Source organism: Callorhinus ursinus, unplaced genomic scaffold (genome assembly GCF_003265705.2).
Source record: "Callorhinus ursinus isolate GAN/ISIS: 27379988/994484 unplaced genomic scaffold, GSC_fseal_2.0 scaffold21, whole genome shotgun sequence".
Taxonomy (NCBI): domain Eukaryota; kingdom Metazoa; phylum Chordata; class Mammalia; order Carnivora; family Otariidae; genus Callorhinus; species Callorhinus ursinus.
The window spans coordinates 17,468,327-17,485,241 of NW_027397083.1; the positions used below are offsets into that span (position 1 = coordinate 17,468,327).

General features: G+C 32.2%; 1 protein-coding gene and 1 long non-coding RNA gene across 4 annotated transcripts in view; one reads left to right on the forward strand and one right to left on the reverse strand.

The window, feature by feature from the left end:
• The window catches only part of ELP4 (elongator acetyltransferase complex subunit 4), a 255,115-nt gene that overhangs the window by 115,617 nt on the left and 122,583 nt on the right, over positions 1–16,915 (reverse strand). For all 3 annotated transcript variants that reach the window (XM_073904814.1, XM_025878935.2, XM_073904813.1), the window contains exon 9: positions 16,777–16,883. In XM_073904814.1, the coding sequence (XP_073760915.1) occupies positions 16,777–16,883 (107 nt within the window). The remainder of the gene's footprint in view (positions 1–16,776; positions 16,884–16,915) is intronic.
• LOC141374733 (uncharacterized) overlaps positions 1–16,915 on the forward strand; it is a 111,752-nt gene that overhangs the window by 89,858 nt on the left and 4,979 nt on the right. Inside the window, exons 2-4 of the long non-coding RNA XR_012381851.1 lie at positions 4,463–4,543; positions 5,766–5,961; positions 9,117–9,174. This is a non-coding gene — a long non-coding RNA (uncharacterized lncRNA). The remainder of the gene's footprint in view (positions 1–4,462; positions 4,544–5,765; positions 5,962–9,116; positions 9,175–16,915) is intronic.

Sequence of the window (16,915 nt, forward strand, 5' to 3'; positions counted from 1 at the left end):
AATGATGTAATGTATGGTGATTAACATAACATAATAATAAAAAATAAATAAAACTAATGGACAATTAGGAATAAGTGATTCCTTTGATAAACTAACATGGGCCAAACTTTCCAGGCCATCTGAGTATCTTTAGATACTTTAGATAGATAGATAGAGTCACATTTCAACAATCCAGGACAGGTTAAAAAAGATACCATTTTATCACAACTTCTTTTTTTTTTTTTTTTGAAGATTTTATTTATTTGAGAGAGAGAGAATGAGAGAGAGAGAAAGCACATGAGAGGGGGGAGAGTCAGAGGGGGAAGCAGACTCCCCGCTGAGCAGGGAGCCTGATGCGGGGCTCGATCCCAGGACTCCAGGATCATGACCTGAGCTAAAGGCAGTCGCTTAACCAACTGAGCCACCCAGGCACCCTTATCACAACTTCTATATGTGGTCTTTGAAAACCCATTTTAATATCCAAATGCCTTTGTTTAAATCATCTCAATCTTTTCTTTTACAATTTAAATCTCATAATCACTTGGTTCTCCATGTTTGTTGTTAAAACCAACCTTATGATTAAACCTCTATATACATTCTTGAAAATTATTTCAGATTTCTCTATCTCTAAGATATTAATAGTAAGTTCTTTAACATCTCCTTGTCCATTATCTCAAAATATTTGATAATTTCTGATTCCAAAGGAATCACAAAAAGAATATAAGGCAGTAAGTAAGTTTATTTTAAAGTCTATATATGGAATCTATATCAAAAAATTAAAATACTTCCTGCTACAGTGTTCAATTTATTATTTTTTTCAAATCGATTTTTTATCTTTAAAATAAATTTGAAACTTATTTTGAAAAATATTTTTATGTGGAAATGAAATAAGCCCTTCTTAAAAACATTTTTTGTAATATGAAAATTTACTGAGATGGTTCAAGAACTGGTAAATTCTGGTAGAAGTCAAAACACTAATAGAAAATCTTTGATTTTTGACAATTTTGGTATATAGATAAGAGAACATTTTAGAAAGCACAAATATTTTTTTTTAATGACCATGATTTTTAACTTCATGGTGAAGCTAACCTATAGGTAGTAGTTGTAATGGTGGAAAATGTTCACCAAACATTTTTGGGTAAAAAAAATATTTGTAGTACAAAAGCAATCCTTATGAAAATTGGAAAGATTAGAGAGAGAAAGAGAAGTATCTCCCTTCTGCTACAGGCATAGTTTAAGACTTGTTTCACAAATAAAACAACCCTCCCTAGCATATGGAGTAGTTGCCATGTCCTCCCAGGGATGGTCTGTAGTTATGTTCACCTCAGGCTCATCAAGAAGAGGTGAACTGTCAAATATAATTTCAGTCATAGGGTGGTTAGGCTGAGACAGATTAGTGGTATGCAATCATGATAGATAGTTTATCCTAGTTCCAAAATGCCGCTTGGGAAATCTTGAACTCCAATGAACAGAGACTCAGTCATTATTAGTGTCAAAAAGGTATACAGAGACAAAATTTAGTTGGCAGCACGAAAGATGAAGCAAGGCGAAAAAGTGACCAATTGCACGTTCAAAATCGAAATTAAGAGGCATATTATGGTTTGGAAACACTTTAAATATCAGAAGAGTCATACATTATTAATTGTTCATTGATTAATATTTAAAACATGTTCCTCTAAAGTAATATATTTTTAGAAAGGCCATATAAATTACATGTATTTTCTTATTTCAAAATCTTTATTCTCACTGAGATACAGAATAAAGAGGCCCCTCTTAGATATAGGATTAAGACAGTAAGATACTTTAAAAAAAATTATGTAATTTTTACTCTCTTTCCTTCAGTTGAAAATTCCAAGAGACCAGACTTTTTAAAAGAAACATTGGTTTTGTGGAAATATAGTAACATTTAAGTGTGACATAATTTGATGACTTCCTTAGGAAGAAATCAGGATATAGTAAGGGTATAAACTTAGAATGTGGAAGAACTTAATCTAAAGAACCTTCCAAATATTTCCTAAACACTGGAGAATATACATTTATAAACTGTAAAATACATTATTCTATCAGCAAAAACAAACTTTGGTATCTTTAAATCAACCCCCCCCAACCCAACTGAATTTCCACAAAAAGAGTGTCCTCAAGTGTCACTGCCTGAAGTGATATGCTCTGACAAATCTAACAGCTCTTTCTGTGTCATTCCTAATGCACTTGTCACTCAGTATTATCCATCCTCATTAATGACAATGGGAAAGTTTATCTTGGGAACACGTTTTAAATCATCTCCTCTTTACAATGGGACCATGAAATCTCTTACAAAACATGAGGCGGGAACTCCTCTGACAACAAAACCCCTTCCTGGCAGCTTTATTCTTAATTCCTGTTCAAGGAGTAATCTGTTTATTATAAAATCATACAGAACAATATATTAAACAGAATTTGAAACAAGAATAGCTAGTGTGATTTTCAAGCTTACAAGTATTTTTACAACATTTTTATTAGGCTGAAAACACTAAGTTGAGTCCTTTTTGTAGTGGTTTCATGCAATCTTCTTTTCTAGTCTACATTATAAACACCTTTGAGAAAGACTGGTTTTATCTAATTTTAAAACAATTTACAAAGGCCAAAGACATTAATCTTTATATAATTATTTTAAAAATAACAATAGGCACTAAATTAAGTAAAAGCAATTTTGAGTAAAACTGTCCTCATATGTTTAAATTTTCTAATTAAAATGGCAAAAGATTCCAACTCAAGTCTCATACAGCTTAAAAATACTTTGACTAGCCCCAAAATTACTTTTAATAATACACTTATATTTTAAGCTTTAATGTGGTCTTACTTCCCTGTGTAAGAAATTCCTACAGTTTAAAAAAAATGAAGTGAAAAATAAGCAAGACTTCTCGATCCATACCGGCCACTTAAGCCTTCTGTTTTAATTTGGCTATCAATTACATCACTAGGTAGTGTGGATAATGAGCAGCTAATCTTTCTTTGGTATACTTCTCCTGATAAAATCAAAACTTCTTAGAAATATATCCTTATGCTTCTTATTATGCAGTCATCAAAAGTTTAATGCTACATTTTGATTAATTTACTTATGGTAAAATAATCTTAAATAGATTATAATAAAGTTGAAAAATCACATTTAGTGTTGCTTTTCTCACTTTTAGTCATCTGAAACTCATTTGTGAATTCAAACATGCTAAAAACAAAAATACTGATTTTTAATATTTAAATTCCATGGACCTGTAGTTCATGAAGGCTTTTTAACCTCAGAATTCAAGTCTATTACTTTTATATTTCTAATTAACACCTTATTTAAAAAAAAAGAAAAAAGTTCTTTTAAAGGATGTTCTAAAGATTATATGTGCTTCATGTTTAAGATTTTAAGTTAAATGTAGAATAAATAGCATAAAATGGTTAATTTAATTCACAATGTTTTATAAAATACAAAATCTAAGGAAAATAAGACATACACATAAATTTTAATTGTTTCTTATATATTAGGTGTTTATTAGGAATCCAGGTATAGTATATAAAATAGCAATTAATGTATGGCTTCAGAAAGTAGAGTTAGTACTAATGTAATAGGTGGAAAGTTGCTTTAGCATCTGAAATAATTTTCTAGCAACTGTAGTTGGTAGAGACTGAAATGAGGTGCCTCTAAGAAAGTGGGTTCCTCATGAAGACAGAGAGGCTGGGTGAGAAAATATGTGCAAAGTGGCTTTGAAGCACTTTAAGCTCCCTTCTGATTTTAGCACTTTAAGAAATCTAGGTATTTCCTCAAAGAGACACACCTGCATTATTAATTCAGAAAGTGCAATTTACATATCAAGTGATTATATGAATTTATTATTACTCAGAGCTTAATTTTAAGATGATCAGTCATATCCTCTCATTGACAATGCTTTCAATGAATTTTCTTTAAAGCATGTAGTCTTCTAAAGTAGCGGTTCTTATTTATAGCAAACTTTCTCTGTAAATGACCAGATAGTAAATATTTTTTGGCCTTGCGTGCCAAAGATATCAATTTAGTGATGTAGTGTGAAAGCAGCCATAGACAATTCATAAACAAATAGGTCTGGCTGTGTTCCAATCAAAGTTTATTTAAAAAAACAGTAAGCCTGGATTTGCCCCATAGGTCATAGTCTGTGAACTTCATGCTTTAAAGTATCAGGGGCAAAGTTGGTTTAATATTGTCTTTTACTTACCTATTTTTACATGAACCAAACCATAAGAATCTTTCCAATAAAATGATGGGAATGTTATAATATTTGAATGCTAAAGCAAAGAAATGGCTCATATTTATGGCACTATGAAGAGTTGATCACACTTCCAAAATATCTTTACATGTACTCTGTTTCTTGAGTAAATTACACATTAAGTCAATAGGACCCATGAAGGAAATGCATTCAGCTATAAATTATGCACTGTAAAGCTTTTCTTCTGAATATAATTGTCTTTAAATTTCTATCTGGGCCAGAATGGTTTCCCAGGAGGAAATTCTTAAGAAGCCAAACTGAAGAATTAGATTGGGACTTGTCATTTCCATGTGCACAAAGAGGTCAGTGGGATGATTCTTCAATAATGATAGTTCTGATGATTTGTTATTACAGAAGTGATATTAGTTGCCTTATTACCAATGCACATTTAAATCTGAACTTAACCAAATGTTGTGTTTATTGTTACACTGTACATAATTATTTCATGCTTCACTCCTGAGTCTCACAAATCTTCTGCAATATTTCTCTGTTAAGGAAACCATATAGGCAATAAAATCCACTCTATTGGCCCAAGAAGACCAGGCATATTAACAGGCAATTACTGGCTGGGTAAAGGGGATTAGAAGGTATAGGTACTTTAAACCCAAGAATCAGAACTGATTCCTGCCAGGTCTGGGGGACTTTTACAAATTTGGAAAATTTATTATAATATCTTTTAAGATGAAGCATTCAAAATAATTTTCAAGTGGCAATAAAATGACAGTGAGTAATGATTCAAATAGAATACCACTTTTTGGTAGCTAAAAATTATATATTTCCTCACTTTCTATCTGATATTTCTGAAGAGTACAGCTCAACTTCATTTCAGCAATAATGGTTCATTATATTATTAGCTGATTTTGAAATAATTTTTTGTTGAAGTATGACTGACACACAATATCCTATTAGTTTCAGGTGTACTGAAAGTATCATTGTGATTTGATATTTTTATACATTATGAAATTATCCCCATGATAACTCTAGTTACCATCTGTCACCATACAAAGTTGATATTGGTGACTATGTTCCTTTGCTGTACATTATATCTCCATGACTTATTTATTTTTATAAATGGAAGTCTGTACCTCTTAATCCCCTTCACCTACTTCTCCTGCTCCCCCAGCCCTCTCCTGTCTGATAATCAACAGTTTGTTTCTTGTATCTATGAGTCTGTTTATGTTTTGTTTCATTTTTCACTTGTTTTGTTAAGATTCCACATAAAAGTGAAATCCTATGGTATTTGACTTTCTCTCACTTATTTCATTAACATAATACCTTATAGATCCATCCATATTGTTGCAAATGGATCAGCTGCTATTTTTGAAGATTATTTTACCTATTTAAAACCTTAGAAGTAGATTAACCATTTATGAAAACTGTATTAGCAGTATCAGACTATTACAGATAGTCTGAAATGGTGAGATTTTATAGTTATACTAATATGTTTTGAGCACTGTCAAGAGGACATTCATTCATTCATTCATTCAATATATTTTTTTATGATTTTATTTATTTATTTGACAGATAGCGACACAGCAAGAGAGGGAACACAAGCAGGGGGAGTGGGAGAGGGAGAAGCTGGCTTCCCGCGGAGAAGGGAGCCCGATGTGGGACTCGATCCCAGGACCCTGGGATCATGACCCGAGCCGAAGGCAGACGCTTAATGACTGAGCCATCCAGGCACCCTCATTCAATACTTTTTGAGCACATACATGATCAGGTACTGAACTACTAAGAGGATACAATGATGAATAAAACAGACATAAGTTTAAAAGCATTTATGCACCTAAATGAAACACATTTTCCTAAAGCTTCGATATTTTATAAAAGAGGCTTATGCATGATCACAATGTTTTCACTATGCTAAAGAAGTATGGCAGCAAAGCCAAACAAAACATTGAAGAGTGGATATTCAAGAGCTAAACAATGAGCAGAGATTACTTGGATCAGGGATATCCTTGGCTGCTTACATCATGATTGACCTTAATGACTGGCCTTAGTATTTTTCTATAAAAATCAGTCCTACATGTTTTTGAAGGGTAATTTATCATTATTCATTTGATTCTTGACTCAAACCCATTGTTAAATTACTTTTGTTTGACCCAGATTTGATTTGGCATTGGCTACAAATTTAAATTTTTTATAGTACCCAGCAACCCCCCAAATAATTAGGGGTGTATAGTTGTGTATCTGAACGGCCAAATTCAGAGGGAAGAATCTAGAAAGTGCTGGATAAATTTATTTCATTAGTATATTTTTACTAATTTGATTTTGAGAACAAAAAATAACTCACACCTCAGGTGTGTGTGTGTGTGTGTGTGTGTGTGTGTGTATACATAAAATCTAAAAGCATTAAAATTACTGCAAGGTACAAAGTATTTTAATCATTAGTTTCACTCTCATCCTAAAATCTTAATTTATTGAAAAATCAGGTGAGTGAATTCATTCAGCACAGATTATTACTAATACTTTATCTGCACCACCATTTGCTTCCCTCAGAGCATTGGAAAGGCTGTGAGAAATAATGAAAATAAATCATTGTCTAGTTTGATTACTTTTTCATACCTATCCCTTACAAATTTTTAACTTCAATACAGAAAAAACGGGGTATATACATCTTAGCCATTTTGAAACATGCTAGTTTTATGGTAAAGAACATTTGAACACTACCACTGTGCTATGCTTTTCTGTATCTGGACATGATCCATGGATTTAAACAACTGTGTGAATATGTGTATGAGCAGTTTTCCTTAAAAACTTTCCTTAAAACCTTAAAAAAATACTTAAAAATATTATTTTAGTAATATTCTATAATTATATCAAGAATATAGCACTAGTGCATTTGGTTTTGCTCAACATTTTAGCAATTTGTGAAAATATTTATAAAATAGTATTGTATTAGCTTTTCCCTTTTCCCACTGAATACAAGATAAGTTGACCCATTTATTTACAGGCTCAACAAGGGCAATCCATTTCATGCTATAGCACTGACCCTTAACAAAGATCTTGTAAATGAGTAGCCTATTACAATATGTACAAGTGACCTTTAATTGCACCAAGAGGCTTTTTGTTACAAGGGTTTTCAATGCTACACCATAGCTACAGTATAGGTTGGTAAAATATTTCTTAGGTTGTTGAGCAGATACATCAACAACCCTGTTCCCTATCAAAATATATATACAAAAAAAGTTTGAGGCATTTAACTAAGTCTACATTATAATAATGCCTTTTAAATGACTACTGATCAGAAGAATAAGCTGTTTTTCCAATCATGGAAGAATTAAATATTTAGAATTTGCTTAAACAATTCATTAAGTCATTAAAAATGTAACAAAATTCAACTTTGTTTTTAATATAATAGGCTTTGGAAACAAAAATAGTTATTTCAAACCTCGTACTAGGTTCATTTTATAACAGAAAATTTTAATCTTAGTAAAAGACACCTCTTCTCTGGAACTTTTACATCTTCAAAATGTTTAGGGAATAATTACATATCCAACAAAACATACCCAAATACTCAAATACATTCCAAAAGTTATTTATGTTAAGTAAAGGTATTTAGAGCAAAATTTCAATGAAGTATGGTCGGATATTACCACTGATTTACTCAGAAATTTCTGAATGAGTGCAACATATTTTCAACAGTCTTACAAAAAACTGAAACCAAATACTCAATTTCATTAAACCATTCATATTAAGTATCTTATTTCTGGAAGGCTCATGCCAAAATGATTTAGTCTGATTCTCTACAACAATGGTGGGTTGACTTGACAGCACCTGACAAAACAGTTCAGTGAACTTCACTATACCAGATACAAAGAACCTGAACTGGCTACTCTATGAAATGTCCATTGTGGCATGGAGTTATGACAGTAATAACTCTGATGAAACTTTAATTTCTACTTAAGTAAGAGAACTGCTTTACTAGTTTTGTGGCTAAAGGCATTTCCATTATACCTCAGTTTCTCTTAGTCTCTTAAAAGTTTTATCTTTTAAAAAATAATAATTTATGTTAATCTCATATTTCCTTAATGAGGAACATTTCTTATACTAAACTGTAGAAACTGTTTTACTAATATTGATCAATAAAAAAGGAAAATATTTCACAGTCATAAGATTTATTGCTTAATTTTGCTTAAAGATGGTATCTGAAGGACTTCCAATAAATGAAACATATGCAACAGAAAAAGAAATAGGTATTAATATGAATGGATCAAACTTTCATTAGAACAAGTGATGATAAAAAAGGAGGCAAAAAAAATTTTTAAAAAGTGAATTTGGTATCTTATTACCTTATAAAATGTATATGCCTTAATTATCTCACAAGATAATTTTTGATGCTTCAAAGATGATATAGGTAAAATAATTTAGAAAAATATAACATGGTAACTATGAGCAAATTAATATTTGCAGAAATACCTGAATATCGAATGTAAGTGAATATAATAATAATACACTGTAATTATATTTCAATGGTTTTGAACCATATCAAAATAGTGAACCAAAGCAAGGGAACCCTGTTTCTTTGTATAGAATATTTTCCCCACATTACATAGCTAAGATCTAGAAATCCTACAGAAGTGGTTAGTGTTTTCGGGAATGGCTTTATAGTTTTTGCAAATTAATTTTTTTATTAAAAAATACCTACCAAATACCAGAAATTAGTAAAAAAATAAGGAAAAGTACAATCTTGCAATCCTAATGTTATATAAGGGAGAAGCTATGATTAATCCAATCTGAATTTTATAAGATATTTTATAAAAATAGAGTACAAATGCTTACTAGGAACACAAGAATTTTTAACATGAATGTTAAAAGATTATATATCTCTGTGTGTGTGTATATTTTTGAGGTTTGTTCTTGTTTATGTCTCAGGGCAGAGGCTTTCTGGCTCATGCACTGAAGATGAGATGGCAGTACATCTTGTGGCGTGGTGAGTAGCTGTTGTTTAAGAGCCCAGGCTTTGGTCTAAGTGTCATTTGTCAGTTATTAACTCTGACTTTGGATAAGTTAGGTTACTTGATCTCTTCCTCATTTATAAAAATGTAGATAATCATGGTATACAGTAGTTGTGAGATCTCTGAGGTAATGGCTATAAAGCACTTGCCATAGTCCTAGGCCCCTGTTAAACACTCAAACTTTTTATTTTTAAATCAGTAATAATTAACAGAGCTCCTGAACATGTTAACTTTCCAGTGTAATTCTGTACATGGAGTTAAAAGATCTGGATTTAATCCTAGCTCTATGACTTTGGGAAGGGTACATAACTCCGTATATTCCCTCACATTAAAATGTGTGATAATGCCAATGGCAAGGGTTCCTGTGAGTAACAAATAAGAGTTAAATATTGTAGTCTATATGGAAGCACCCAACACAATGCTGAGAATGAATGAGATACCCGATACATGTTTTTAAATACACTTATGGTAGACATGAGTTTCTTTAAAAATAGTACTTTAACAATTTAACAAATATTTGTGGAACACCTACCATGTGTGCTTGGGATTTCGCCGCAAAAAAAGACAGACTATGTCCCTAATCTTGTGACACTTACAGCAAGTAAGGGAATAATGTTGAAAAATAACAAACTAACTGATAATCAATTGTAGTAATAGGTGTTACACTGAGAATTAAAATAGTGTACGTGATAGTAGATAATTGAGCGAATACTTCAGATGGGCCAGTCAGGGATGACCTCTCTAAGGAGACTGAGATATTTAACCTGCAATCCAGTGAAAAGAAAAAGCCATGAAAGGATGGAGGGATGAACATTCTGGACATTTGCTGTGCAAAGACCTTGAAGAAGGACTAAAGATGTTTTAGGTACAGAAGTATTCCCAAAGTTACCTATATTAATCACAAAGCTCATGGATACCATATTTATTAAGCTCTATAATGTGTTCTTACTCTTCTAGGCACCTTGGAGGTTATATCAGTAAAATATATGTTCTCACCTTCTAGCTGATGAAATGGAATAGCCATGATTTGTCATCATTTTTGGTTTTCTGTTTCTCTGTCTTCCTCAGACACTATACATAGTACATTGTGGCAGGAAGTGGTTTAGGGAATACCATATAAACTGGGTGATATCTGCTACAGCAGTTCTACAAATGCTTTAAGAAAATCCTTGAAGTACTGCAATATAATTTTCCTGGAGCCATACCATAGAATACATACATACTTCTGTATTGGCAAAATTCAGGAAAGAGGAGAAGAGATTTTTTTTTTTCTCTTTGTATCCTTAGATGATGCTGAGTCTGTACCATCCTGATCTCAAAAGTGAGACTGCTGGACTATAGGTACCACAGAATCTTTAATAGACTCACGGACTGAAAACTATTTGGCAAGATTCTAAATATTAGACTTTTGCTTTGTGCCACCATCTTTCTATTCAAATATACACTTTCTTTATATTCCTGACAAAAATGTAGTATTAATTGGTATAAAAATTAGTGCAATGTGAAATATTAGACTCTAAGTTCAATTTATAAAATGACCATTTTTATACAGAAATTATTCACAGTCAAGGTGTCATAAGATAATTAAAAATACTTCTCAAAGAAACAGGATGCATTTGATGAAACACAGTATAAGTTTAATTATCTCAGGTGTTGATGACAGTACAGAAACTTTAAGACATATAATAGCCAAACATGAATTTACTCTTCCTTGCCAAATGAAGCAATGATGTTCTGCCAGGCCAACTCACAGGAAGCATGTGAGATGAACAGAAAAGCAAACGGGCCCTATGCTGCCTAAGGGAAAGTCAGCAAGATGGCAGCTTCAATCATTCGGAATAATACTAACGCAGCCTTAGGCTTTTCTCAGAATGGAAACATGTCACTATTACTGCAATGTTCCAACAAATCAGAATGCAGAGAAAAGAACACTTATGCAATCACATCGTGGAAGGGCACTTTACTCAACATTTAAGTGGAAAATAATTATAAAGAAATTTCAGAAAAATTGTCAGTGAACATAAATGACTCAAGAAAAAATTTTCTTTTAATGCGCTTAATAGATTTTTTAAAAGTACCACTTAGAAAGAATTTCCTTTTACATTCTCCTTAAGGAATTATTAATGTAAACACTAATTTTTATGAAGTGGTAAGTGAAAAGTTTGGGATTTGGGCTGCCATAAGAAATATTCATTTTCCCCCTGATATAGTACCATCACTTTGGAAGTTTGATCAAAGGGGATAAACTTTCCCAACATTTATATAGGAAGTTAAAAAAATACTTCAAATATTTTGGGAACTTACCTAATCAGTATACTTTTTAGCATGTGTCTGGTCATGTAGCCATCTTTGGTCAATCATCAAAAAATCAAAGGCAAATTGGCATGACTCAACCCTAACTTTAATACCGCATGATTGTGTCGTGTAAGCTTGTTTTGTGTGAGAGCTGCTGTGGTTTTAGTAGAGAGATTAACAACCGGACCTAAGCTGGCCTCCAAACCTTGCCCTGCTGATGCCTCAAGCTCTTTGAAGTCTGACCATCATACCTGGCAAAACAACAGTGAGAACTAGGATGGTGTCAGATCTAATCAAGTTGTTCGCTGCAGCATAGCTAACTATGGGGTTCACTAATTGGCCCAATTGCGGATTATACCTTTTGCTACAGATTCAAGACAATAATTTAGTTAAATGATGGTTTTTTTTTTTCCTTATCTCTTCTAATTAAGATTCCAATGTGGGAAGAAATAGGATTAGACAGAGTCTCAAAATTGTGTTCCCCTTAAGGTGGTATGCACTGTTGATAGGCTCGCTATGACATGTGGAATATATAAGAGCACAGTATTACCAACTTCTGGAGAGTCTGTGAAACCTATATGACCCTACTGTATGTCTACCTTATTTAGGAATTAAAAGTGTAAATATGGGTATGGTAATATAATGAATATATTAAGATGTAAACATGCACAAAATGACATTTCCATTGTTAAAGAATGTTAATTTGAATTTATTTTTGACAAATGATTTGATCTATACGAACAGATGCCTATGTTCCACTTTGATTTTCTTTTGCTAACTGCAATATGTCTGGGAAGTGAATATTTAAATATTTATGAAGGGCATCATTATCAGAAAAGTATATTGGACTATATAGTCCATCATGCTACAGCTTAATGTTCTTGAGTCAGACATTTATGTTTCCATTATTTTTTTTTAGTGACATAATTGTTAATTGACAAATAAGTTAACCAACTCTCCTCTCTACCTCTAAGTATAGTAAACAGTCACCTTTCTACTTCCCATTTAAAACTGGAAAGGCTATTGATACAAAATGTAGGGAAGTAAGGAAACCTAAGACCAAAGATATCATGCAACTCTACGTTGTCCAACATTGTCATAGTGACTACAGGAGTTTATGCTTTTCCAATATGTAAAAATTTCAAATAATTCTGCTGAATCATATCAAGTGTACTGTAGTACTATATAAAGCTAACTTATACTGATGGCATATAATATTTTGATCTTAATACTTAAGAATGAATTTTCTAAGTAAGTGCATCAAAAATAGTGTTACTTAATAGATACTGGTTTATCAACTCCTCTGTGAGAAAAAGTTCTTGATGACTGAGAGGTACCAGAGTCCTGTGTTCTGAATTAGGGGCAAAGAATTAAAGACAATCTTGAGAAAACTTAATCTACTTTGATTTTCTGGACTCTCAATATTCATTTAATGTGCAAGACCCACATAAATATACTACTTATGATAATTACTATTTCTGGACCAATTAAAACCTATATAAGTATTGTTTATCCTTATTTTGAAAATTTGCTGTTATGATATCATCAAATTATATGAAGCCACATTTCAAATCCTACCAAATCTTACTTGTTTAGGTATTACAATTACATCATAATTACTAATATAAAGAAAAAACTGGTTAATGATGATCCCAGCATTAGAGAAGCAAAAATTACAGAAACTGAAAAAAAACACAAGTCTAAGTGGTTATTTCAGCTTGGATGTGAAGCTATGTACCCAAGTTATATTTCTTGTGGAACTTAATGGAGAAGGTAGTGTTTATATGTCACTTGACCAGTGGAGCTTACATAATATTTATAGCTGCATTATTTGGATAATTTTTCAAACTCCATAACTTATCTATATACACATATTTCAGCAAAGATTTTATACCTGCTAAGTGTATGACTCTGTTCTTAGTTCTGGGATAGATACGAAGATGAAAAAGACATAGTTTGTATACGTTGAGTCTATTATTATGTTTTAGTAAAGGCTTTTGTTATAAAATATTCAATTACTACATAGAAAGTATAAATAAGCCAGTAGAGGGCCTGGTACACAATAAAGGCTTAATAAGTCTTGTTATGACTGAATAAAGGTTATGTGGTAAGCCAAGGAATAAGTAGTATGTCGTGGTTAATCGAATATGCTAGAGAGTTACCATGTACAGTTTACAAGGATTATACATTTTCAAAGAATTGGAAAACTTTTTTTTTTTAACCCGAAGCCAGAATGAATCAACCTTATATTTTCTCTTTTACTTACCCAGAACACAGGCCAGGATTTTAGTGTCATTACTATAGATATGATTCTGCTATGGTTTTTGTAGAGGGTCTAATTTATAGAGCTTCATAGCTGATGAATACTAGGTATTAGTAAAAATTTACTGTGATTAGATAAATAAATTCGACTTGAATGTGAATAATACCAATACATAGCCCAAGAAGAAAGAAATATTCTTTTGCCTTTTCCAAATCACTCAAAGAAATTAAAGACTGCTGGTTAGAGCTGCTCTATTTGCTAGAGGCCCTTGGTGGCTGTCAGTTAAAAAATTTTTTTTTTTCAGTTTTCATATATAAAAAGAGTACTAAATCAAAGAAAGGGTATCCTAAAAATAGAAATAAGGGTATTTTCTTGTTTTGTTTTGTTTTTTTTTGCTCGTTTCCAAACATGCCAACCATGTGAGACCATGTGACTGATAGAAAATTCCATCATGTAACAGATCTACCTGTATGGAATCAGAAAACTTATTCTGCTTTCCCGCTAAACCACCTTTCTCTTCTGAAAGTAAAACACAGATTCAGTGCCTGCTATATTAGGGTCTCACACTTTACAGACTAGTAAAGTATACATCTTATTATTATTTTTTTGGTATCAGTTTTAATAAAAACATTTGTTGTGCATATTAAAACAATGTCACATCATAATTTTCCCCCAATGAAGGAATCTTCTCATTTCCAATTTCTACAGTGTATCACCAAAGACTTGCTATCTGTTGGGTATGCATTTTATAAGGTATAATGCTGTATTTAAATCATTTAGTCTTATGTGAACCACATGACTTTATCTTGTTATAATTATACCTATATATGCTACTATTAGGTTTGTTTCGTTCTTGAACTCCTATTTTTTCTAATCACCAAATTGAATTTTATGGCATAGGTGAATAAATTATTTGGAATGTGTTGCACCTATATTTCTATGTATAAAAAAAAGATGGTTATAAGCCAAAAAGGTAAAGGATTTGATCAACTGTATTAAATATTAACTTTTTAAAAACCAACCATCTATTTGTGTTTTGTTTTCAAATATTGCTTCAAACCACAGGTGATCAATTATAATTGTTCTCTTAGTTCAGAATGTTGGGAATAGAAGAGAGGAAATGGAACAGAAACCTATGTGGTTTATAAAAGATCTCACATCAGCTCCAATGATAAAGTATAGTCACTTTATTAGAATCCAAGTTTATTCAAAGGAGAGGTCCCACTTAACATTGTTTAAGTCTTTTATTTCTATCTCCTCACACCCAAAATAAGACCCAGTGTGTGTGTGCATATACGTGTTGTGGTGTGTGTGTGTGTGTGTGTGTGAGAGAGAGAGAGAGAGAAAGAGAATAAACATGATTCACACTACAGTGCTACTTTTTTCTGTGGGTGCACTATGATTTTCACTAGGGAATCTGCTTGCTTAGTTTGTATGACAAGATACCTTAGACCTGCTTGTCAGAATACTCATTTGGGAGAAAGGTGTTGCACAGAGGAAAAAAAAAACCCCAATTTTCATAAAAAATATAAGTTCAACTTAAAAGAAAATGATGAGGCATGCTTTCCTTGTGACACTAACTATAACTTTATGCCTCTAAAAATTTTAAGCAAAATATTGCTTAAAATTGGTAAATAATAACGGTAAATTTCTTAGTATTCTATCAGAAAAACTGAAACAAAGTTTGAACAATTACAGCGTTGGGTTCCATTTCAATGGTTTCTTTTGAGAACTAAAGCAAATTAGCTCAAGAATCAGTATTTCTACACTCTCTATCTTTTGGCTTTAAGTGGCTTTTGAAGGGAGTATCCCCAGATGAGAAACTTCTAACACTCCTGCAGAGATGACCTGCTTGAAGAACTGGCTGCCTGATTAACTATTAACTGCTCTCAATAGGATTAGATAATTAAGGACATTGATGACCATTAATTAGGAGGAGGGCACATTAATTTGTCACTGGATAGGGCCCTTACAATGATTTATAGGTTAGTGCTACTTGCAAATGTGAAGGGAAAGAGAAAAAGAGGGAGAACCATGAAGTTACCTTATCAAGTGGCCAGCTAAAGAGGGCAGAGGGTCAAAAAAGGGCCAAAGTGGTCACTTAAGGGTGAAGTCCCAAACACCAAAGCAGTGCCAAGCCACATTGACCATCATTTGGTGATGAAGTTAAAAATATGCTAATTTATTGGTGGCAATTCTCTCTTTTTATGGTTTCAAGCAGTTAAGACAAGTGGCCTGCTTAAGAGCTTTTCATTTGAAAAGAGATTAAACAAAATGGTTTGTCAAGGCTGCTTGGCTGTTTTATGTCTTTGTTAAAAAAATTGCACCGACTATACTGATAACTATCACATCACCCAAAAGCCATCTCTCCCTGGGCATTTATTTCGTTAATAAATACATCAACTCTAATTGCTTAATAGTGCTATGTTCATTTGCTCTTTAGTAAGATTAAGTTGAAATAAATCTTTTGTACCACTACTTTCTGTCATGACTGCTTGCATAAAGGTCACAAAAAAAGTTTTAAGTTTTGTAGAAAATTGACTTAAAGACACTGGTGTAAATTATACTTTGTTTTGTTCAGCATGGAAAGTGGAAAGGTGATTTCACTAATAGTAAAAAAAACTGCTTTTAGAATATAGATAAGGATCCTCTTTTCTTAGCCATACACAATTGTGGGTAGCTTTCACATTCCACACACAAATAAGCACAGCTCATTAACATTTAATTAAATATGCTTTTGAAAGCCTTGGAAATACGCATGTCATACTTACCATGTAAGTTTGGAGCTTACTTTGAATAGACGTTTAAAACAAAATCATTTTTTGCTATACTCTAATGATATGCCATTAAAAGAGAAAAAAATAAGAGAGTCTAAAAACATTATTTTGTTACACCAAAAGAACAAGAATATTAGCAGGAAACGTCTTCTAAGAATTATATATATATATATATATACACATACACACATAGACTATTTAACCTTAAGTCCGTGAACTAAAATACAAAAATTCTCTCTTACCTCAATGGTGAATAGCTTCCTTTTTAATTTAAAAGCTAAGTCTTTGACATCGGATACATCATAAATCAAGTTATTAAGCCGAGGAATCTGCCGAATATGAATCAAACCTTGTGAAAAGGAAATTAAAAGAAAAAAATTT